This window comes from Urocitellus parryii, chromosome 12, assembly GCF_045843805.1.
Source record: "Urocitellus parryii isolate mUroPar1 chromosome 12, mUroPar1.hap1, whole genome shotgun sequence".
In the NCBI taxonomy this organism is placed as follows: domain Eukaryota; kingdom Metazoa; phylum Chordata; class Mammalia; order Rodentia; family Sciuridae; genus Urocitellus; species Urocitellus parryii.
In genome coordinates this window covers 56,279,825-56,305,305 of record NC_135542.1, presented here as the reverse complement: position 1 = coordinate 56,305,305, position 25,481 = coordinate 56,279,825, and the positions used below count along the sequence as shown (strand labels likewise).

Genomic DNA, 25,481 nt, shown 5'->3' with positions numbered 1-25,481 from the left:
AATAAAATAAATGAGAAACTGGTACCTTCCCTCCTCCATCAGGCAGAAAATAAGTAAGTTTCAAATACCAAGAGACTGAATGTTGCCACCCTAACAGCATCCAAAATACATGTTGATTAAAATTTTCAAACTACTCTTGTCAAGGGAGTGAATTTCACCTGTAGTTTAAAATTTTTTGTTCTACACAAGTGCCTAGGATAGTAAGAAACAAAATGATTTATCTTATTAATTGGCAAGTCTTTTTGATCTTTTTACTGAAGTGATTAACAAGGTAATTTCTCCTAAATCCAGAACTACTTGATATTAATCAGGCAAATGAAATTAAACAGAAACAACATTTATGGTTTAATTAACCATTTCCCCATTTTAGTTCAAACTACTATAAATAAATTTCAACTTGGTAAAAAAGAACTAAAAAACTTTCCTGTTGACAACATCTTGAAAAGCTCCACTTCTTACTGCCTAGGTTTTAAGTGATAGTTAATGGTAGACAAACTGTAAGTGGAAAGTCACCTTTAACTTTAAAGGCACAGTAAAGTACATTTCAAAATGGCATAAACCTAACACACAAAATGTCATGTATATTCCTAAAAACATTTTAGTTTCTCAAGACAATCTTGACCATTACTCACCTTTAACCTTCTCTTTCAGCTGAAAACCGGCAAGGATTGAATGTAAATTTTTCTATTTGGAAGTGTCTATTTGCCCAATGTTTTATGCCTCCTGAAGAAGTATTATTATTAAAATGCTGTAACCTTAATACTTATCCATAACAGCTGACAGTCAATAGTTGAACAGTTTGTCTATGTTTAATTTTTACACTTAAGTAAACACTATGCAGTTAATACAAATTGTGAATCTTGAAAGGAGTTGTTTGGAGAAACAGTATATAGCACAAACAAAGAATAAGAAGATACTAAAGTACTATTGTTTTTGGGAAGCTCCTATGCAATTTGTATACTAAATATTCAACAACTGCCTAAGCAATTACCAACTTTCTTAAAGACAAACTAAATCACAACAAATCACTCCCAGCTGCTACTTGGCAAAGTCAGGAAAGATGAAGTTAATAAACTAAAAGTACACATTACTTAAGTAGAGTTTTAGATTATACCAAATTCCAACTACATCAGAGTAATGCAATTATCAGTCACCAAACTATAAGATAATCATTTTACTATTAAGGGTGTGATTACAATTAAGGGAAATCTAAAACAAACCTTAAAGTTGTATTTCAAAAATGAAAATTCAAAGGTTACTTTTATGTATGTGCATTCATCAATATATACACGCATATATAATTATCTTATACATTATTACATATAATAGTAAAAACTCTAATTACAGATTTACAGGGCATAAAAGGAAATCCCATGGTGTTGTGCCACTGTGCCAACGCAAGTTCCTCCTCTAGCGTTCATTCTTATGGTTTATGCAGAAAGTTCAGTTACTTAACTATAGTATTAGTTTTACCTATTCTATTCTCTGGCATATCACTTAAATGGGAGTAGGTGTAGAAAATAACACAACTAAAGTTTCTTTTAAACATCCTTTATCCAAGAATTAACTTGCTCATCTTTTATTGTGGCTTAGCAGTAGAGCACTCACCTACTATGTGTGAGCCACTGAGTTTGATCCTCAGCATCACGTAAAAATAAATAAATAAATAAAATAGAGGCATTGTGTACCTCTACAACTAAAAAATATATTTTTAAAATATTTATTTTTTAGGTGTAGATGGATGCAACACAATGCCTTTATTTTTATGTGGTGCTAAGGATGGAACCCGGGTCCTGCCCCTGTGAGGCAAGCAATCCTAGCCCCCTAAAAAATATTTTAAAAAATATTAATATAAGTATCCTAAAGAAAGATTAAGAGGTCATTTCCTTTGTCATATAAATTTTATTAATCCATACTTCCATACTTGAGGAATAGGCAAAATTCTGAATAGCAGGACTGGCCTGGTGATGAGGAGAAGCACAATACAATTCTAAATTGTAGCCACATTTAAAAATAAAATCAAGGGCAGTTTGGCTGTCTGAAACTTTAATTTCTTTCAATTAAGCAAGAAGGAAATAGAGAAAGAGTAAAATTCTATTAGTTTATACTTGTAAAATGGTCCTATGGGAGGGATATATATCCTATTAATAAATGTTCTCCAAAGTATAGGCAGACTGTTAAGTGGAAGTGAAATATAATATTTAATAACTGAATCACACAAGTAGGAAACTCATTGAAAAGGAAAGGTTTTAGTAAGCCTTTGGGCCTGGTGCAGCAGAGTATACTTGCAATCCCAGAGACTCGGGAGGCTGAAACAAGAGGATTTGAAGTTTGAGGCCAGCCTCAGCAATTTAGCAAGGTCCTAATCCACTTAGAACCTGTCTCAAAATAAAAAGGGCTTGAGATATGGCTCAGTGTCCCTAGGTTCAATCCCCAGTAAAGGTTTTTTTTTTAAAAAGTACACCTTTTGGTATGCTTCAATGTTTGTCCCTTTTAAAAATATGGAGCAATGGTGTTAGATTTTTTTCTGTTTTACAATATTCACTTTTATTTTTTAAACATCCTCAGATAAGGTAAAAACTACACTAATGGAAAATATATTTTTTCAGGGATTATAGGGGGCATAAAGGTTTGACTACAAAAAGGCAAGTAGCATCAGGGAGTTTTTTTTTTTTTTTTAAACAGATAATCAAACTGTTGTATGTTGTTTGTGGTTGTGATTACAGTAATCTAAGTATGTATTCAAGGTCATGGAATTGTATATCAAAAGAAAAACAGATCAAATATACTTGATGACAATGAAATTATTAAAAAAAATCATATCATACTAATTGCTTGACTTTCTTTTTAAAATCCAACAAATTTACATCTATAAATATCGATGTCTTTCCTGCTACACAACACATGGTATATACTGTGGTTTATATAAATTAATTTTAGTTTCCATTTTACAAACAACGTGGGATTGATCATTTCTGATTATGCTCCTTTGAGCACTTGGGTTAATACATTTTCTAGGACAAATAAGTGTACACTATTTTATTCACAGTTACGTAGTTCATTTTTTTTTATCTTCTATTTATGGTAAATGGTACTGGTTCTTCTGATATGGTAGTAATTTGAAGTTTCTTCTTTAAAAAAAAGTTAGTTGATCTAAAGAAAAACATGGGGGGGGGTACTGGAGACTAAGAGCTACATCCCCAGCCCTTTTTCATTTTGAGACAGGGCCTTGATAAACTGCTGATGCTGGACTCAAACTTATGAACCTCCTGCCTTAGCCTCCCAAGTTGCTGGGATTATAGGCATGTACCACCATGCGAGGCTCCTAAAGAAAAATTTTAAGTTAACTACAGCATAGCACATAAGATCTAACAGATTTTTCTCACAAATGCTGATGCTCTGAAGTCTCTGACCAAGAATTTCTATCAAGAAAATTTTTCTTCAGTTTTCAGTCATGAAAACTATCTGATTTATTTGACCATCTTAATAAATCTCACTCTTATATGGGCTCATTGTTAAATACGAATATATTCCAAAATAAATAATATACATACAAGGATACAGAGAATTTTTACATTTAAAACACTGACTACTGCACAAGTTTTCTATATCTATGACTAGCTGGAATTACAGCTTTCAAGGAACAGTAGAAGAAAACATGAATATGTAAACAGCCTCATTCTGTTATTCTGGAACCTTAATACCAAAATGACGGGGCTTCTATTAAGCCAAGAGATGACAGCGTTCTGCCTTACAAGGTCAGTCAAATAACCAAACAGTAGGATTAGTTTTGGAAAACTGCCTGGAATTATAGACTTTAGATTCTTATGTATGAACTAAGAAATTCATGTTCCCAGACCATTTGTGCTATGGCACTTGTACTTTACTGAAGGAGATCCCTACTGACTTAAAAGCCTGAGTTAAATGATTGCTTTTTTAGGTTCAATGTCTGGAACACAGAATATATTTCTATTTAGGAATGAGCATAAGAGCAAAGAGTTGCTAATGAACACCAAAATTTCAGTCCCCAGACAGGGCAGGGCAGGGCAGGGCAGGATAGGATGCATACGGTTCTGTCTGCTGAGATGGGAAGGGTGAATGTCTCTTTCCTGGCAGTACCATTTTGTTCCACCTCTTATTTCAATCATTTATTTACACTGCAAGACCTTTTTATAATGCAAATCAGAACAGCTTCTCTGCTAAAAATTGTTCAGTGGCTCATCACACTTTTAAAGGTAAATAATTCTGTGATTTTTCTTCATCTTCTAGTCCCTGATTTCCCACCAACATTACTCCCAGGATACACTGAACTTTCTTAGATCCTCTAAATATGTGATGATTTCTTTCAATCTAACATTATTTCCACAGCCAGAGACACAATACCCTGCCACTCTTCACTTCGCTAACTCCTTCTTGCTCTTTAGATTTCCAAACCTGGGCTGATTCTCTTGTATTGTTTTTATACTTCCCCTAATAGCCACCCACATGTGGTATTTTATTAAAAGTTCCTGGTTATTATTATTTCCAAAACTTGTATGTCAGTCCCTTAGAAAGAAGACAAAATTTTCTTAAGCACTCACAAACATTTAATAAACATTTGTTAAAAGAGTGAATCAGTAATGCTCAGTGATAAGGACAGAGCTCACCCATCTCAGTGTAATCACATATTTCTAATATACAAATTAGATAAATGTAATGTAAAAGGTGTTCCTTTCAAGCCTCTGAATAATCTGCCCATCTCTTATAAAAGGTTTAAAGGTTGGGAACATGGTAACCTGTAGAATCCCCTACATTCTTTGAACTATCAGATCAAAATTAGGGTTCAGGGATTGATATCAAAATAGAATAATCTCAATTAGGTTATTCCCATCAGTAATAGTAAACTATTTCTTTGTGCCTGGTCAAAATATTTTCTTTTAATTTGATTTTTCTCATCTCCAAAAGGAAGATAAAAATTCTAACTATAACATACACAAGTAATTTTAATGAAAATTATTATGTTTAACCATAATCATCAGGTAGAAATCTGCAAAGTACATAGTGAATCTTTTTCTTTACCTACAACAACTGAAAAGTGAAATACAACACACTTTTATTGAAGAGGGGGAAAAATGTATGCCATTTGTGTATGCTTGGTAGCAAAAAAAAAGACAATATCTTAAGTCTTGACAGCCTAAAAAAGAATGAACCTTAACTTTCTCTGTGAAGTTGAAATTGAATTCTCAACATACCAAACCTTGAAAGGAAAGTAGAAATTATGGTTTCTTTATTTTTAGTTGTAGTTGGACACAACACACTCATTTTATTCATTCATTTTTTTTAATGTGGTGCTGAGGATCGAACCCAGGACCCCGCATGTGCTAAGCAAGCGCTCTACCTTTGAGCCACAACCCCAGCCCCGTATGGTTTCTTTTTCTAACAAAGGCTACACAGTATACCAGAGACTGTGAGGGATCTCGACTAAGAAGCCCATGCAAGTCTTAATAAAAAACACACTAGTGTAGTGTTTCACTATTAGTAAAATGAAGTTACTAAAAATAGTTACTGCATAGAATCACTGTAAAGATAATAAAACCAATTATCCTCTATTTGAAATTAAACTTTCCTAGTGAATTAATTCAATATGTTCCATACAGACGTCTAGTATTTTTTTTTTTTCAAAAAAGGCATACAGCATAAGATAGGTGAACAGGAAATACATTCAGAAAAGCAAACTGACCTCCGAAGCCCTATAGATGTCCATATTCTACTCATGCAATAAGTATATCCTAAAATTATCTTAAATTCAATACATTATATATTCATTTTTGTTAGGGTCCATGAGAAATTACAGTGCAAGAAAATACATAGTTCAAAGAAAGATAATTCTTATTTGGTTTTATTTTCACATTTATAACACTACACACTGGTGATATTGATTAACATTCTGAGTCAGTAAGCAATTTTTCATCTAATTAAAAAAAATTCTTGGGTAAAAAGCACTGAGTTTAACAAAGTTTCAATGTTTACTTATAATCTAAAAGCCTTGTTTCAAAACACAGAAATATAAGGCAAGATGCCCCCTAAAAACATGTGGATAATATCAAAGCTTGATATCCATTATGTAAATTGATTAAGGAGTAAGGGACACTTGTGGCTAGGGTAGGGAAGATGATGTTCAATTAGATGTTTTCCAAGAAGACATTAGTTCAATTAGAGAACTGGATACTTGGAGTTCATTTATGGCACCATACTGTTTTTATGTAATTACACTGGCTTTCTAGATTACCAGTTAGATTTTTGGAGGCCATCACAGAAGATGAGATCAAATGCCACAATAATACAACAGAAAAAAATATACTATCAAAGAATATGTAGCTTTACATATTCCTTCGTGAGTATCAGAGTAGTATAAACCTATAGCTTCCACTTATGAGATGTGGTTTCACTATGTTGCCTAGGTTGGCCTTATACTTCTGGGCTCAAGCAATCCTGCTGCAGCCTCCTGAGTTCCTGAGATGAAAAGGTGCAAACCATCACATCCAGATAAATCTATAAGTTTTACTACATGGCAGCAATTCATTAGTTTTTAAAGTGATAGTGACAGCACTTTAGCCAATAAAGAGGATGATCTGATAAGCTGGGATTTCCTTCAAAGGTGAAGTGACAACAAGCATTTATCTAGTCACCAATTCTCTGCCCTTGGTAGGTAGATCTATATACTGTTTTGGTTGTAGGCAAAACAGTGCAAAGATGAGAAAGAACATAAATTGACTTTTAAAGTCCACTGACACAGTTATTTTATCTTTAAAAGACAGCTGACAAAGAAAAATCTTCTGGAAGTATAAATGCTTTAAAAAATCAGAACTAGGCCATCTTTAAGGAAAATTGACAAACACTGAACCAATTCTGTTAAAAGAAAAAGAGTACTGTAGGTAATTTTTAAAGTTTGTGTATTGGGCATGGTGGAACTAGACTGTAATCCCAGCTATTCGGAAGACTGAAGCAGGAGGATCTCAAGTTCAAGAATAGACTGAGAAACTTAGCAAGACCCTGTCTCAAAATAAAAAAGGAATGTATATGTAGCTTAGTGGTACAGTCCTTGCCTAGCATACAAAAGGCTCTGGGTTCAATCCTCAGAGCTTCCAAAAATAACAAAAAGTTTGGGATAACAGAACTCATTATCTCAGTCAACTAAGGTATAAACTTAAATAAAAAATAATTTAAAAATTCACTTTTTCCACAAATAACCAACTGTATTATAACTGACAAATACTAAATTTTCTGAATTAAGGAAGGTTATACCACAAATTATAACATGAATTAAAATGAAATAGGAGTAATCAAAAAAACCCAATAATTCTGCTTCTACGATTATACCCTGCAGAAATTTCTATAAGCCCCATGAAATAAATGCATGAAATTGTTATAAACAGAAAATAACCCAAATATCTAGTAGTAAATGGTCAAGTAAAATATAGCATTTATATAAAATGGAGAAACAGAAGTATTAATAATGATGTCAATGATGTGTATTTACTGACTGAAAGATGTCTTGACAGCAATATTAAGTGCAATTAGTATTTGTGTAACAGGTAAAATGTGATGGCATTTAAGAAAAACTCCATTACCAATAGCTGTAAAATCACACAGGAAATATGTGATAAGCCACTATGAATAGATATTTCTTAGTATAGGATTTGGAAGATACTTTTTCTTAGGGTATTTATGAATTGCGTGTGTGTGTGTGTGTGTGTGTGTGTGTGTGTGTGTGTATGTTTAAACAGTATATAACAATGAAAAAAGAAAAACCAGAGGCAAGGCCAAGAGGAACAAACATAGTACCTTAAACGGTTGGTATAGGTATCAACACAGGTCTTCATTTTGGCCAATAATGTACCAACAGAAGTTTGACACTCTGATTGTTCTTCTTCCTCTTCACCACTCTCTGTAGAAAGAGGCAATAATAGCGGCACCATGGTAGTACAAGAGGCAATGGCCCGGAGCAATTCCAGCAGAGCCCGATAGAGTGGCACATGTCTTGCCATATCCAAAACTAAGAGGAGGAGGAGATGGAAAAGCACAAAATGAGAACATGTTATATACAAGTTAAGTCCACAGCAATGTGCCAGATTAACTGGTTGGTTAATAAATGGACAAATACAACAGATGGCTATTAGGCACCAATGTACAAAGAATAACAATAGGCACTTGGGGAAGTAAGGAAAAAGAAAAAGGCGTGGAGTTGGAGGGAAAACAAGATATGTAACTAATCTGCTTATATGACATTAAAAATGATTATATAGGATAATAGAATATGATAATAAATACACTTATTGGTATGAAGTAGAAATATATATTTAAAATTAATTTGAAACAAGTCATTCTAATGTTATAGAAGTGAGAAGGCTAGGTCTGGTGGGTTTTTAAAAATTAAATCTTCAACAAATCAATCTTATTAATAAAAATGTTGATTATGTTCACTTTCAATTATTAGCAACAAATCTAATGAAATTTTTCTTAAAATCATATGTATTTAAGAATAAATTCCTTATTTTAATGTATACTGTTTCTAAGGTTTTAGCTTTTGTAGCTGTATTTCTTTTTTTTTCTTGGTACTGAGGATCGAACCAAGGGGTGCTTAACCACTGAGCCACATCCCCAGCCCATTTTTAAATTTTATTATTTAGAAACAGGGTCCCACTGAGTTGCTTAATGCCTCACTTTTGCTGAGACTGCCTTTGAACTTGTGATCCTCCTGTCTCAGCCTCCCGAGCTGCTGGGATTACAGGCGTGGACCATGGTGACTGGCTTGTAACTATATTTCAACTGAAACTTACTTTTGTTTCCTATGTGAGATAAGGACTAACAACTTTTTTTCAACACCAGTTACCAAATAGTCATTCCATAACATTTGCTGAAAAAATGTTGCTGGATAGGATGGGAATATAGCAGAAGATAACAAAATCCCTACTTTCATGCATCTTATGTTCTTGGTAAAGGACAAATAAATATTTAATTTTTCAGAAGGTAAGAAGTACTCTGAATCTTAAATCATACCCAGACAATAACATCCATGTGATTCTATTCTATGAAATATTTTAAAAGAATAAAGCAGATCTATCTTCCACATCAATATTTGAGTGAAATGAATTGCAAAATATACATGTAGATGACATTTATGAAAACTTAAATGCTACTTATTTTTTACGGGGAACTACATAAGAATTACATTAAGGAAAAAGGTGAATTTCTAAAAGTTAATTATATATATGACTACATATGTATATAAAAATGGCTAAGCGTGGCAAAGTAGAAACATTCCTGATGAGGCTATAATCTCCTTTAATCATCTCTCTCCTTCCCTGCTCTTCATCAAGCACATCACTATGGCCTACATACATCTAATTAATTTTCTGTACAATGACATTTCTGTGGGCATATTATTCTATTGAGCAGGTGTATTGTCACCATTGTGTACATAAGAAACTAAGATTTAGCGAGCTACACTAACTGAAAGCAGAAAGAACAACACTGATACTGAGGTACACCTAATTTTAGAGCTTTTTCCACTATGCCATGATTCTTCCTTAGTGTCCAGTATGGTAACTACTAGTCACATATGACTATCAAACCAAAAACCCTAATATTTCAGTTCTCCAAATGCACTCAGTACATTCTAAAAGCTCAATGGACACATAAGTCCATGCTAGATAGCATAAATATGGCATGCTTCCATCGTACCAAAAAGTTCTCTTGGAAAATGCCACCTTAAAGAGTCAAATTCCTTACATATACATTCGTGTGTGTGTGTGTGTGTGTGTGTGTGTGTGTGTGTGTGAGTATGTATGTATGTATGTATGTGTATATATAATTTTATATATATATAAAACTTTGTTTTAAGCCATGAAAAGTTTGTGGGTATAGGGGTTGATGGGAGGGGAGGGACAGAGGGAGGAAGAGAAGGAAAAGAGAATTTATTTTCAGAAAATTGATTATCTATTTGGGAAACAAAGAGAGTTCACAGAACTAGTGTTAATATAAAAGTCTGCAAAGTTTGTGAACACAAAATTAACAGGCATGGGTGCTTTTAATTTTTGATAACAAATAATCAAATGGAAAAATGAAAAAGATATTAACACAACAGTAACTCTAACCAAAAATATACAAGAATTTTATGATGAAAAACCCCTAGGCTTCAAAACACAGGTGACAGTTTCAGCATACATCCACAGAGAGACACATTCAACACAGTAAAAATGACAATTTAAAAAATATGTGAGGGGCTGGGGTTGTGGCTCAGTGGTAGAGTGCTTGCCTTGCATGTGTTAGGCACTGGGTTCAATCCACCACATAAAAATTAATAAAATAAAGATATTGTGTCCATCTACAACTAATAATATAAAAAGAAAAGAAATACAGCTTTAAAATCTAAAAACCTTAGAAACAGTATACATTTAAATAAGGAATTCATTCTTAAATACATGTGATTTTAAGAAAAATTTCATTAAATTTGTTGCTAATAATTGAAAGTGCTTTTAGTTAAAATACAACAATATTATATTATACTGTATTTTAAAAGCCATAATTCTCTGTAATTTTATCAGTTTTCTGAATGGAACTAAAACAAGTCTTAAAAGGATTACAAGGCTCAGAGAAAGTTGTATTCAGGGCTATATTTCATTTATTACAGCCATCAGCAAGAAGGCTTTATTAGATAGAATCTGGAGGAATTAAAATATAGGAATCCTATGTTCTCTCTCCCTTCTAGGAGATTCACACAGAAAATGCATTCTCCTCCAGCAGTAAAATGTTAAAAGTAAGTATTTCTGTCCAGAAGCTGACTTAAAACTCAGGAACACATAGTTTTTACTGGTTACTGGTCACATCACCTCTGAGCAACATACCCAATTTTCCACAGTCTACTTAGATTTTTAACATTTTACCTCTTCAAGTAGAACACAGAAGCCTTACAACCATGTTTCCTTCTGCCCCACCCTTTATGTAATACTTGTTATAAGTATGACATTAACATGTCCTCAAGCTGCTATTTTGAAAGCTGGTTTTGCTTTAAAATCTTACATATTTTCAAGATTTAGGAGGAGAAAAATAGTCTATTTTATTTATTCAGAAATTAACTACTTCTTTTATTTATTTCTGAAGTTCATATTTCATTTTAAAATTATTTCTATTTGATCTGAAGAATTTTCTTAAGCATTTCTCTTAAAGGTTTGTGATACATATTCTTAATTTGGTTTCTTTGGAGAATGTATTTCACATTCCTTCCTAAAGAATATATTTCTGGTCATAGAATTCCGGGTTGACAATTCTTTCAGGCAGTTTAGATGTCATTTCACTGTCCTTTGGCCTCTATGATTTCTTTTTTTTTAATATTAATTTTTTAGTTTTAAGTGGACACCATATCTTTATTTTACATTTATGTGGTGCTGAGGATCGAACTCAGTGCCTCAAGCATGCTAGGCGAGTACTCTACCACTGAGCCACAACCCCAACCCATGGCCTAAATGATTTCTTATGAGAAGTCTGTAATCAACTAAATAGTAGTTGTTCTCTTATAATAGTATAATTTTCTATGGATCCTCTCAAAATTAATTGGGTATTTTTGGTTTCATTATGATGGTTTCCAGGTACAGTTTTCTGTGTGTTGACTTGTTTGGTATTTAACAAAGCTTCCTGAATCTCAGATTTTACATCTTTCAGCAATTTCATGTTTTCAAATATTTCTTGAAGCATATTTTCCACATTAATCTATTTCTTCGCTGCTTCTAGGACTTCAGTGACAGTAGTATTGGACCTTTGATGTTATTCATGGGTCTGGGACTCTTCAGTTTTTTTTTTTCACATCATTTAATCAAGTTGAATGTCTGTACTGTGCTACAAAGTCCATTAGTGAATTTGAAATTTCAAATACTTTACAGTTGTAAAATTTCCATTTAGTTCTTTTCATGTTTCTCCCCCCCGCCCCCTCCTGGCATCGTTCCACTCATTTCTTTTTCTAATTTTCTAAGTGGCTAGTAAACTATGTAACAGCTACTCTTAGGACTTCAAATAATTTCAATGTCTGGGTTATTTTGTGGTTGAAACCTTTTGAATGTCTGTTGCCTTGCATGTTGGTCATTTTCCCGACTCTTTACATTGATAATAATTTTGAATTATATCTTGAGACTTTTAATATTGGGTTGTAAAATTCTCGATGAACATCTAGATCTTGATTTCTAATTACTATTCTATTAAAGGAATCAGGATTATTTAAATAAATTACTGAGTCCAGGGATTAGGCAGGGAAAGTACAAGACCAGCATAGATCATCTTGTAGCACCAGAAAGAAAGAAAAGTCCTCTAAAAATCAAAATAGAGCATGTCAAGAAAGCCACAGAGACCAACTTCAAAAAAAAAAAATGCCATTGGCCAAAGCCAAAACTACTTGGGCAACAAAACAATAACAATAAAGTAATAAGCTCAGGTTGGGAAATAGGGCAGGTAGTGGGGAATAACTACTAACAAATTTAAGACTTCTTCGTGGATGACTGAAAGTATTTTGAAAATTAAGATTATAGTGATGGTTACAGAGCTCCACAATTAATACTGAAACCCAGTGAACTGTACATATTAACTATGTGAATTCTATAATGTGTTAATTATATTCTGAAAGGCTGTTGAAAACAATCATGACCCCCATGTGAAAAAATATAAGTTCAAGGTAATACAAATAACTGACTGCATAAATACAGTGAAGAGACAAATCTTCCTTTCAAAAGAATTCCAAATTCTAAATGGATGTTGCAAAATCTAAATAAACACCTGCCTCCAGTAGAAGGGTACTTTGTTCCCTTCCCACTGAGTGTGTGGGAATGAGTGACATGCACATAAAGAATAGAGTTTGGAAAGGAAAGAGTTTTCTAAATTTCAAATTGGAAAGACCTGGTAGATAGCATCTTAACCACGTGATCGAGATTGACATCATCGTCGATGATATGTGACATCATATCACCCTGATGTGATATGACAAGAATGGGACTTTTATTTCTGTAGTATTTTCTCCCCAAATCCATAACCTCAGTTACTCAGACTCTGTAAATTCACTCTCCAACTCTCTCCATGAGAATTTTCTCATAGTTTCTGTATCTGAGAGGTCTCTTTCCCAGTTTCTCTGGGAAACACAGGTATCTCTCAGGATAATGCTTATTTCCTTTTCAACTCCAAAATGATATCTCCATACTTTGAAAGAGGCACTATAAAGGTAAGGATTTTGTGACACTTTAAGGATTGTTAGCATAACCCATTAGGTTAAGAGTAAATAATATAATGTGCCCTAAGAGCTAACATATTGTTTTCTGAAAAGAAAGGAACATACCATTTTTCAAAAGGGGACTGAGATGAAGTAAAAACATTCTGCCTTGTAAAAGTCAAGTATGTATAACAACGAAACAGGATCTCCATCTAGTGGCCAGAGGAGTAACTTACTAAACGGTATAAATGTTAACTATAATAGAATTAGAAGTTCCATTCCAAGTTTTCTAAGGAATCTCCATTTTGTTTTCCAGATTGCTGGTGGGATTGAAAATTGGTGCAACCAATGTAAGAGCGTGCCTTTTTCCCATATCCTCACTGACATTTATTGTTGTCTGTTTTCTTGATAACTGCCATTCTGACTGACATGAGATGAAATCTAATCTTAGAGTAGTTCTAATTTCCATTCCTCTTATTGCTAGAGATGCTGAACATTTTTTCATATATTTTTGACTGAATGTATATCTTCTTCTGAGAAATGTCTGTTCAGCTCCTTAGCCCATTTATTGTTTTGTGTGTGTGTGTGTGTGTGTGTGTGTGTGTGTGTATTAAGTTTTTTTGAGTTCTTTATATATCCTGGAGATTAGTGCTCTATCTGACGTGCATGTGGCAAAAATTTTCTTCCAAAATGTGTGCTCTTTGTTCACCTCATTGTTTCTTTAGCTGAGACAAAGCTTTTTAGTTTGAATCCATCCCATTTATTAATTCTTGATTTTATTTCTTATAGTTTAGGAGTATTGTTAAGGAAATTGGGGCCTAATCTGACGTGATGAAAATTTGGGCCTACTTTTTCCTCTATTAGGCACAAGTTAAAATCAGCATACTATAATAATGCAGCCACATCAATGTTCACAGCAGCTCAATTCAAAATAGCTAAACTGTAGAAGCAAACTAGATGCCCCTCAATAGATGACGGGATAAAGAAACTGTGGTATATATATACTCAATGGAATGTTACTCAGCATTAAAAAAGAATAAAATTATGACATTTGCAGGAAAATATCATGCTAAGCAAAGTAAGCCAATCCCCCCAAACCAATGGCCAAACGTTTGCTCTGATAAGCAGATACTGATCCATAATGGGGAGGGGGAGACATGGAAAAAATGGAGGAACTGTGATTGGGCAAAGGGGAGGGAGAGTGGGAAGGGTGCATGGGGGCAGGAAGGGTGCATGGGGGCAGGAAGGGTGCATGGGGGCAGGAAGGGTGCATGGGGGCAGGAAAGATGGTGGAATAAGATAGACATCATTACCCTAGGTACATGTATGACTGCACATATGGTGTGATGCTATATTGAATACAACCACTGAAATGAAAAGTTGTGCTGCAATTGTATACAATGAATCAAAATGCATTCTGTAGTCATATATACCACTTAAAATAAATTAATTTTAAAAAATAGAACTAGATAAAAAAGGATCATGACCTACAAAAGCAGCTTTCAGAATTACATGGTTATAAGTGGAAAGCTAAATGTTGATAAAAAAATTAAAACAAACACATCGTTTACATGAAGATTTTATTATCAACCTAAAAAATCTCTCATGAAATAACTGCCCTTTCTCTCTATGGCATTTTCATCATTCTTTTTTGGGGGGAGGAGGAGGGGCGGGAGAATGCTGGGATAGAACTCAAGGCCTCATGCATGCTAAGCAATCACTACCACTAAGCCAAATTCTCAGCACTCCCCCTTCTTCTTCCTGTTGTTTGATATATTTTTAAAAATTTATTAAGTATTATAATTTGATACATATATTACAATATAATGATTAAATCAGGATAATTAGCATTTCTATTTCCTCAGATTTTATAATTTCTGTGTGTCAGAATCCTTCAAACGTCTCAAGAACTCTGAAATGTATAGTTGTCATATTGGGCCATATAACAAAGACTACTTCCCTCTATCCAACTGTTTGGGGGCCCTTTACCTACCAGCCTTTCACAATCCCTATCCCCCCTCTCCCTCTTCCTCGCAAATGACTATACTCTCTACTTCTACACTGTCAACTTTTTTCACTTTTTCAAATGAGTGAGAACATGTGCTATTTGTCCTTCCCTTCTTTCCTCCCTTTGTTTTTTCTTTTGGTGTAGGGGATTGATCCAGGGGAGCTTTACCACTGAGATATAGCCCCAGTCCTTTTTATTATTTATTTTCAGACAGGGTTTTGTTAAATTGTTCAGTTTCTTGTTAAGTTGTGGAGGCTGGTCTCAGTGTCTTGGGAGGCTGAGGCAAGAGGATCACAAATTCAAAGCAACCTCAGCAATTCAGCAAGGCCCTAAGCTACTCAGCAAGACCTCTTTCTACTTAAAATGCAAAAAAGGGCTAGGGAATGTGGCTTAGCAGTTAATTGCTCTTGGGTTCAATCCTTGGGGGAAAAAAAAAGAAAGAAAGAAAGGGGGGGGAGAGGAAGGGAAGGAAGGGAAGGAAGGAAAGGAAGGAAGGAAGAAAAATTGAGGGGGCTGGCCTTAAACTTGCAATCCTCTTGCCTCAGCCTCTTGAATTGCTGGGATTATAAGCATGTTTACCACACTTATTTGACATATCTTCTAGTTTCATCCATGTTGCTGCAAATGATAGAATTTCATCTTTATATGGCAGAATAATATTCTAGAGTGTAAATATATAACTTTTCAAAAGTCCATTTATCTGTCAATGGACATCTTGGTTGATTCCTTCCCTGTATCTTGACTATTATGAATAGTGCTGCAGTAAGCACAGGTGTACAGATAGCTGATACAATTTCATTTCTTTTAGATATGGATATGCACATGTGCACACGCACACGTACACACATACATACAAGCAAAGTAGAGGGATTGCTGGGTCATGTGGTAATTCTATTTTCATGTTGCTGAGGAACCTCTAATTAATGGTTGCACTAATTAGACAAATGGTATTGTATGAAACTAAGAAGCTGCTACACAGCAAGGTAAACAATCAAAAGAAAACCTACAGAGAATATTTATGTCGACTATCTGACTAGGGGTTAATATCTAGAATACAATAGAAACTTAATAGTAAGAAAAACAACTAAATCCAATTTTAAAATGGGAAGAGATCTGAATAGATATTTCTTTAAAAAAGATATAAAACTGACCAACAAATACGTGAAAAAATACTGAACACCATTAATCATCAGGGAGATACAAAGCAAAACCACAAAAATATCATCCCATTTACAATGACTATTATCAAAAGACAAAAAGTAAAAAAAAAGATGACAACTGTGTGGAGAAGGGGAGCTCTTATATATTGTTGGTGGGAATTTACCATTCTTTTTAAAAATGATACTGGAGACAAAACATCCTAATACAATTTTTTTAATATACTTACTTGTTTCACTATGTACCTAGACCTAGAAACTATGATTTCAAATTTATTGTTTTATTTATATTTTTTTCTTCACTGTTTTTCAGACCACCTGTCTTACTTATTTATAGAATTAGGCTCTTGGAAGAAAAGTCCAAATTATTATATTTTTTAAATTACTAGTTTGTTACACATAGTTGGCCAACACAGAATTATGTTATTAATTTCATGTTAACCCAAAGTGAAACCTCAAGCAAGAACACTAACATATTTCTTTATTTTGGTTATTTTTTCATGAAAAAAACTAATAGACCAGTGTCAAATTTATTGTTCTATCTTAAATACCTGAAACTGGGACTGGGGTTCTGGCTCAGCGGTAGAGTGCTCACCTAGCATGTGCAAGGAGCTGAGTTCGATTCTCAACACCACATAAAAATAAATAAATAAAATAAAGGTATTATGTCCAACTAAAACTAAGAAAAAAACCCAAAATACCCGAAACCATGCTGCAAAAACATTTGTTAAATATGAGTAATTTTGCCTAAATATGAAAACTCATACTGCCATTGTACCAAATACTTTAAAAAAAGGTCTCCATTCATTTAAATATAACAGGCCCCTAAATTTCCTCTTCACCCATTTTCACGCTTATACAAAGAAGATAATTTATGAAAAAGTTATAGCAGTCGGGTGTGGTGGTGGTGTACACCTATAATCCCAGCCACTTGGGAGGCTGAGGCAGGAGAAAAGAGAATCACAGATACACTGGAGATGTAGCTCGGTGATACAGATGCCCCTGGGTTCAATCCCCAGTCCCCACTCCCCAAAATAAAAAGATTATAGTAGAAAAACTACTAATAAATCATTATTAAATAGTTCTGCTGCAGTGAATTCATAAAAGATGAAATGTTCAGAATTTATCCTAACAATACTAAACCAGCTTAATGAACTGGACACATAAATGCTCAAATTTAAAATTTTACAAATAAAAGTAACTGTCTAAAAATAACAAATTTGTTAAACAATGGCATAGTCATTATTATACTACAAGTAAAAGAATTGTTAAGAGAATTATTTAATGACTAAATCACTAAATATAATCAGTTACCTACCTCTGAAGAATAGGATCAGTGTCTCAGTTACAGAATTGTTAGAAGTCATTTTTGAAAAAAGGGTGTCCTTCTCCCCAAGGAACTTGTACACTCCCTCTATTCTGGTAATAATTTTGCAACTGACAATATTCTCTTTCCAACTTTGATGCAAAGATGTTCAGCACTACAAGTGAAGATCAACTTTATGTGCAATTATTGTTGATCCTTTTGGCCAGCCTAGTATTATTATTTAAAATATTTAGGCCAATTTAAAAACTTCTGTCAAAATAAAATAGACTTAGGTAACCTGCTACATTGTGAGCTTGCACAACTGAAACCTTGGGAAGGTTTTATTAAAATGAGGAATAAACTCTGGTACTCATAAATTTTTAACAGTAATTAAGGAGTTAAAAATATCTGCCAAATAGCTACTAAGCACCAGGAGAAAAGGGCAAAAGGGGTTGGGGGTAGAGGCAAAAAAACACATTAGGTAATTAAAGGTTACCAGAAGACCAGTGTTTGATAGGAAAAGTAGGGCACTGACACCACAGGCCTCTGTATTTTCTTGTCTTGTTCATCAATCACTTAAAAACATGTAACAGAATGGAAATATGTAGTATTTTCCTGTAGCTCTTAAAAGAACCTATCACCTTGATTTCTGTTTTTGAATATGCTAGCAACTGTAAGCAAATATTTTCATCCCTTAAATTCAATGTCAAGCGAAATTATCAGTATTGTTTCCACACTTAAAATCACCCTGTGGTGGGCTGGGGTTGTAGCTCAGTGGTAGAGTGATTGCTTGGGTTCGATCCTCAGCACCATATAAAAATAAATAAATAAAAATAAAGGATTTGTGTTCATCTACAACTAAAAACATATTTTTTAAAAAAAATCAACCTGTGGCTGGACTGGGGGATACAGGCTCAGTTGGTAGAGTGCTTGCTTCACATGCACAAGGCTCTGGGTATAATCCCCAGCACCAAATTGGGAAAAAAAAACCAAAAACCTGTGGGCTGGGGTATGGCTCAGTGGTAGAGCGCTTGCCTAGCATGTGTGAGGCACAGGGTTCAAGGCTCCGCACCACATATAAATAAATAAAGATCCATCAACAACTAAAAAACCCTGTTGGGCAGAGGATGTAGTTCAGCTATTACTGTGGAAAGCCCTGGGTTCAACAAAACAAAAACAAAAACTGACTTAGAGGATATTCTATAAATGGTCTGCATCCTGTAAAAAATATTGACACCTAAAAAGATAAAGGCTGTGAACTATTTCAGATTTTTAAAAAAGAATAAAGAGTCAAGACAACTAAACAAAGCAAAAGATTCTGAGTTGAATACTGTAACCTATGCCCCAACCATCAAACGTTGCCAAAAATAAATTAAATTGGAAATACAACAAAATTTAAAAATGAACTTTAGACTAATGTTCTAAAATAGGCATTTTACTAAGTTTTAGGAAAAACATGGCAAGATAATTTGTTCAGATTTTAAAAATCCAGTGAAAAAGTTAATTATTAATATTTTACCTAAATTTGATAATCATATAATTAACTTATATTTACTTATACATATATAATATTAGGCCAGATATTCCTGACATATCTTGCTTCTCATAAACTAAAAGTGAGAAAATATTCTAAACTCAAGAATAATTCTCTAATTACTGAAAACATGATTTAAGAGGCATGACATCTAATTTATTTACCACAACTTAGTTAATAACTTTATATTATTTATCTTGAAGTATTAGTCTAATTTGGGGGATATCAGGAATTGAACCTAGGGGTGCTATCCCACCAAGCCACATCTATCCCTTTTTGAGACAGGGTCTAAATTGCTTCGGACCTCGTTAAGTTTCTGAGGCTGGCTTTCAACTTGCCAGTCTTCTGCCTCAGTCTCCAAAGACACTGAGATTACAAACTTGTACTACCATTGCCTGGCTTAATAAAGGTATGATTTCAAAATATATTTTTGGTATCACAAATTCAAGTTCAAATGTACTAATTAAAGTTATATCATTACTTGGACAAAACACACATTTAAGCACATCTAAATACAATATGAAGAAACTCCTTTTTCAAGAAAATACTACAACTTGGAAAAGAAAAATCAAACTCTGATCTGTCACATAAGATTACAAACTATCACACCTTACTTATTACCACACAATTTCTTTTTTATTTGTTTTAAGACAGGGTTGGGCTAATTTGCCCAGATTGGCCTGGAACTCAGGATCCTCCTCCCACAGACAGGATTACAGATGTATACCACCATAATTAGAATTAACATGTTTCCTCAGAAAGCTCACTTATATAAACTGTGACTATTTTAAATATTATATAAATAATGTTTTGATCCTAAAGCATAAAGATAAAAACTCAGTATTATACAAAGACTGAATTTTAAAACGAAGAAATTTAAGTTGTTTTGGTAGGCAATGTATTTCTTGAAAGTAAAGGGATTAATAAAATAAAATTTTAATGATAGAGAAAATGAGAAAAAGACAAACCTTTTCTCACCCTATCCAATTGTTCTATGCAATCCAGTATTAAATTTTATACAATATCAAGTATTTTACTTAATTACAAAACATTCTACATTTGCAATTAAAAAAAAAAGACCAAGCTGATATGTAAAACAAGTCAATCTAAAAAATAAAAATAAATCTAAATACTTAATTACCTCCATACCTTCATGAAGAAATTTAAGGCAGACTGGTATTCTTTTGAAGCACAATAATTTCTATAATAACGGTAGGGAATCTAAGCAGTAATTCCTTTTCAAATACAAATAAATATCTTTTCTTTTCATCCAATTGTGCAACTTAACTGCCACCAAATACTAGATTACTCTGAGATTCATTCCCACTGTTTTCCCTATGTATTCCTAACAAACTAACAAAACACATACATGTTTACTTTCATGAGTAATGATCTAAACTAAAAGAGATAAAGATAAAACAGTTAAAATAAAAAACAAACTTAAGGGTTCTGGTTAAAAGTAAACAAGAATTGCTTGTTTTTCTTGTCAATATTGTGTTCTGAGTCTCATAACTTTCTGTACTTATTTTTAAAAGAACACAATCCTTGGACAATAATTCCACAACCAAGGAAATAATAAACTAACTCCAATCAATAATAAGTTGCATACTGACAAAGTAAGTACCTATGATATTTTCATTGAATTTAAAAAAATTAATCCCTTTATTATTATTAAGTACTTGTGCACTTGAATGACTTATCTGCCTTTCTTCAAACCTTACTATTGTCTAGCAGGGTATAGTGGTACACATCTATAATCCTAATGACTCAGGAGGTCCATACAGGAGGATCATAGGTTTGAGGCCAGCCTTAGCAAAATCGCAAGACTCTGTCTCAAAATAAAAAGGTCTGGGTAGGTAGCTCAGTGGTAAAGAACCCCTGGGTTGAATCCCCAGTATGGGGTGGGGGTGGAGGTGGTTTATTGTGCATCATTTCACAGTTGGATGAAAAAATCCTATAAAATGCACAGAGATTCCACCATATTTACCACATTTCAATCAGAATACTGTCATGAATTTGCTAGCCTTTGTTTTATGATTTTTGGTTATTAAAAGAAAGAAATGTGTGCACTTAGGTAAAGACAAAGGAATCATAAAAATTTTTATTCCAAGTACCAGAAAAGGTGATGGCATAATATTAAATTAAGGGCACCAAAATCAATTATTTTCAGAAAAATAAATAAGAAATAAATCTTCTGTGTCAATTAAACCTTCTTATTTAAGCTGATAATGATAAAATAAGTGGACAAAAATATTCATCCACAAAGATATTTCAAATGAACAATTTCAAAGTTTTATAATTATTTGATTTACCTGAATCATTTCGTAGGTAAGATGACATGGCTGGGATGAGGCAGGACTGACTGAGAAGCTCTAGAAGTACAGACGGCAGGGCATTACTGTTCTGTCCTCTACTCTCATGAGATGACTGAGCTTCTCCATTTACTGTACCACTAACAGGATTTATGTAACTTGCAAGAACCTGCAAATTTAAATTATTGAAAGTAAACTGGACTTTAGCTCCACATACTTTAAAGGCGTATATGTTAACAGATTCAATCTGAATATTCAAAAGTATATATTTCTATTCATTCAATGTCTTACACTATGTTTTTGAAAAGAAGATATGTTCTGTTTAAATTTTCAAAAGGAAAGGATCTATATTGCCTGAGAGTGTTACTAACAAAACATGGTACACCACATGACTACACTTAGAGAAGAAATCCATTTAAGGGCACAAACTTAAAAACAGTAGCACCTCTTGTTATTTATGATATTTTATTGAATAGGTTCAGTTTACACTTTCAGAGTACTGAGATCTTAAGACTTCTACATTACAATAAGTGTATCATTTGAGAATTGCAGAAAGCAACACTTAAAAGACTTTATTTCAATTAGTTGATAAAGGAACTAAAGCTAATCTTTTCTTTAAGTCTCTCTACTCATTTCTGTGGTATCAAGGCTTTTTTATGCTAGGTCAACTTGCCCGACTCTAGAAACATCACAGACAATTTGAAAACATATAATGGTGCTGTGGATGTAGATCACTGGTAGAGCAAGCACAAGGCCCAGAATTCAGTGCCCAGTAACAACAAAAAGAAAATAAACAGGGCTGAGGTTGTGGCTCAGTGGTAGAGTACTTGCCTAGCATGTGTAAGGCACTGGGTTCGATTCTCAGCACCATATATAAATTAATAAATAAGTCCATCAACAGCTAAAACAAACAAGTAAATAAACAGATAACTTTTAAAAGAGGAGTCCAGATACAACATGTTAAAAAATGAGATGATGACTAGAAGAAAGTAGATATGTACATTTTCTAATTATAGAAGAATTTCATTCTTGTTAACTTCCTTTCAGTGAAGAAATTAAGAATTATAAGCAGGGAAGTGTAATCTTTGTCCAAAGGCATCTAAGAATGTACTGGGAGAAGGGAGTACAAGTGGGCATAAAAGTAGCTGAAGATGAGTTGGATACATCATCAATATTTAAAAATTTGTACAAATACAGAAAATAATGGTAACTATTATCACTAAGGATATGGCCTCTACAAATTTACCTGCAGAAGACAGGTGACATGTTCCTCTTCCAGCCTCTGTTTAGTTAAGGCTTGCTCCACATCCCACCCAGAAGCTGTAGAACCTGTTCCAAAGCCAGTTCCTTTGGCCCAATATAACTGCTGTTCTTCTGTTGATGTGGGGTTATGAGAGCTTGACACCTGTGGCTTAGGACAATAAAAAATAAAAATTTATTACTATAGGACTTTATTTATCTTCAGAAATATTTCTTACTGACAATGTAAAATAGTTCAACAGTTATGGAAAATTTGTTGAATGATCATTTAAACATTGAATTACTATGACCCAGGAATTCTACTTCTATGTAGATACCCCAAAGAAAAGAAAACTAGTCTTAAATAAAAAAGACACACACACACACACACACACACACACACACATATGGTCATAACAGCACTTTTTATAATAGTCAAAAAGAAGAAAGAATCCAAATGTCCAATGGATGAACAGACAAGCAAACACAATGGAATACTGTTTAGCGATAGAAAGTAATGTACTAATGCATGCTATGTGGACAAACCTCAAAAACTAAGTGGAAGAAGACAGAAAATGTAATATGTTGTAAAATTCAATTTCTATAGGTAAATGCACGAAGACAGAATTCAAATTGCAGTTGCAAAGGGAAAGTAGGGGTAAATGGAAATATTAAGAATAAATAATAAAATTTTAAAAAATTACCAGAAAAGGGGATAAACTTCTTTGAGAGCCCAAAGAATCAATGACTCAAAGTCAAACAGAGAAAACGGAGAAAGAAAAAAGAGATATGCCAGACCCTTTTAGGATGAATCCAGTAAAAAGAATAACACAGAGATGTTTTTAATCATTATAAGAGAGACTACTATTTACAGAAGTTTTAATTCTTAATTTTACTCAGCATTAAAAGAAAATAAAATCATGGCATTTGCAGGTAAATGGATGGCGTTGGAGAAGATAATGCTAAGTGAAGTTAGCCAATTCCCCGAAAAAAACAAATGCCAAATGTTTTCTCTTATATAAGGAGGCTGACTCATAGTGGGGTAGGGAGGGGGAGCATGGGAGGATTAGATGAATTCTAGATAGGGCAGAGGGGTGGGAGGGAAAGGTAAGGAGCAGGGGATTAATAAGGATGGTGAAATGTGATAGACATCATCATCCAAAGTTCATGTATGAAGACAAAAATTGGTGTCAACATACTTTGTATACAACTAGAGATGAAAAACTGTGCTGTATACATGTAATAAGAATTGTAATGCATTCTGCTGTCATTTATTTAAAAAAAATCAATAAAAAATGGTGTGGAGACAGAAAACAATTGATTAAAAACCTCACCTCTCCCCTCCTACCATAAAGGTGAATTCTCTTTTTTTTATTATTATTTATGGGATTGTAACATTAATTCTAGAATAAGAATCTTTCTGTAAAGAATCCATTAAATAAAACATATCACATACCCACAAAACATTTGCAATTAAATGTTAGTTTAATAGGCACTTACAAGCAATATCAACACTTTTTGTTTCCATGGAAGTATTTATTAAGGAAAAAGAATATATGTAGAAATTGATTGGGGGTGTGTGTTCTGGGGGTTTAATCCTGCAGTGCTCTACCAGCGAGTGAGCTACACCCTAGTCCATTTTTATTTTGAATCAAAGTCTCATTAAGTTGTGATGGATGGCACTGGGCTCAATTCTCAGCAGCACATATAAATAAATACAAAAAGGTCCATTGACAACTAAAAATTAAAAAAAAAAAATGATGTGTTTTAGGTGGTAGATATGCTATCTCTCTCTATATATATATGGTATATACATACCCAAACATTTTATTCAACAAATACATACAACTGTGTGTCAATTTTCAAGTTTCTAATTTTAACATGATTGTTTTTTTCTTCCTTTTCAGTTAATACCTTTTTAGTACCCTATTAAAAAAAATTTGCTACAACATTACAACATAATTGTGTCTGATTAATTAAACAGGTATTTTTTTTTTTTCTTGGAACCTGGAATTGAACCCAGAGGTGCTTAATCACCAAGCCACATCTCTAGCTCTTTTCATTTTTTGAGACAGGGTCTTGCTTCGTTGATTAGGGTCTCATTAAGTTGACAAGGCAGGCTTTGAACTTGTGGTCTCCCAAACTGCTGGGATTACAACCACTGGGATTCCCATTGAACCTGGGGTATATATTTCTAATATACTCTAAACATTTAGATTTATGGACCCCTTAAAATTATTTTGCCTACAGAGCCCAACAGAGCTTAAAAGATTTTTTCTTTCCACATAGATATCAAACTCATCTACTACCATGTATTGATGAGACTATACTAATTCATTATGTTGCAGTTACATGTCATGTATTAGATAATCTTTTACATATGGGCTTTCGTCTCTATTTTTTTCCTAGGCTTCTATCTATCCTTGTAATAGCACCACAGTTTCATAGTAAACTTTGATCTATGGTAATATGTATTGCCTAGACATGCTGTTGTTCTTTGAAACTGATTAAGTATCCTTGATCCATTGTATTTCTACATAAATTTTACAATCAATTTGTAAACTTCTTTCAAAAGGAAATCTGGAATTGCAACAAACATAGATTAATTTGGAAAAGAATATTATTGTCCTGCTGTAGTTTCTGGAGATAAACATAGGCAAAGACATTAAATACCTTCAAGTGGTTTTTTAAAAAAAA

The 25,481-nt window shown here is 33.5% G+C and overlaps 1 protein-coding gene across 8 annotated transcripts in view; it reads right to left on the bottom strand.

Moving 5' to 3' along the window:
- Positions 1–25,481, bottom strand: part of Birc6 (baculoviral IAP repeat containing 6) — a 209,709-nt gene that overhangs the window by 26,754 nt on the left and 157,474 nt on the right. For all 8 annotated transcript variants that reach the window (XR_003301795.2, XM_026399426.1, XM_026399557.1 and 5 more), the window contains exons 64-66: positions 22,792–22,956; positions 21,546–21,714; positions 7,825–8,035 (exon numbers count right to left, since the gene is read on the bottom strand). Coding sequence is in view for 7 of the 8 variants with exons in the window: in XM_026399426.1 (XP_026255211.1) it covers positions 7,825–8,035; positions 21,546–21,714; positions 22,792–22,956 (545 nt within the window). In the remaining variant the exon portion in view is untranslated. The remainder of the gene's footprint in view (positions 1–7,824; positions 8,036–21,545; positions 21,715–22,791; positions 22,957–25,481) is intronic.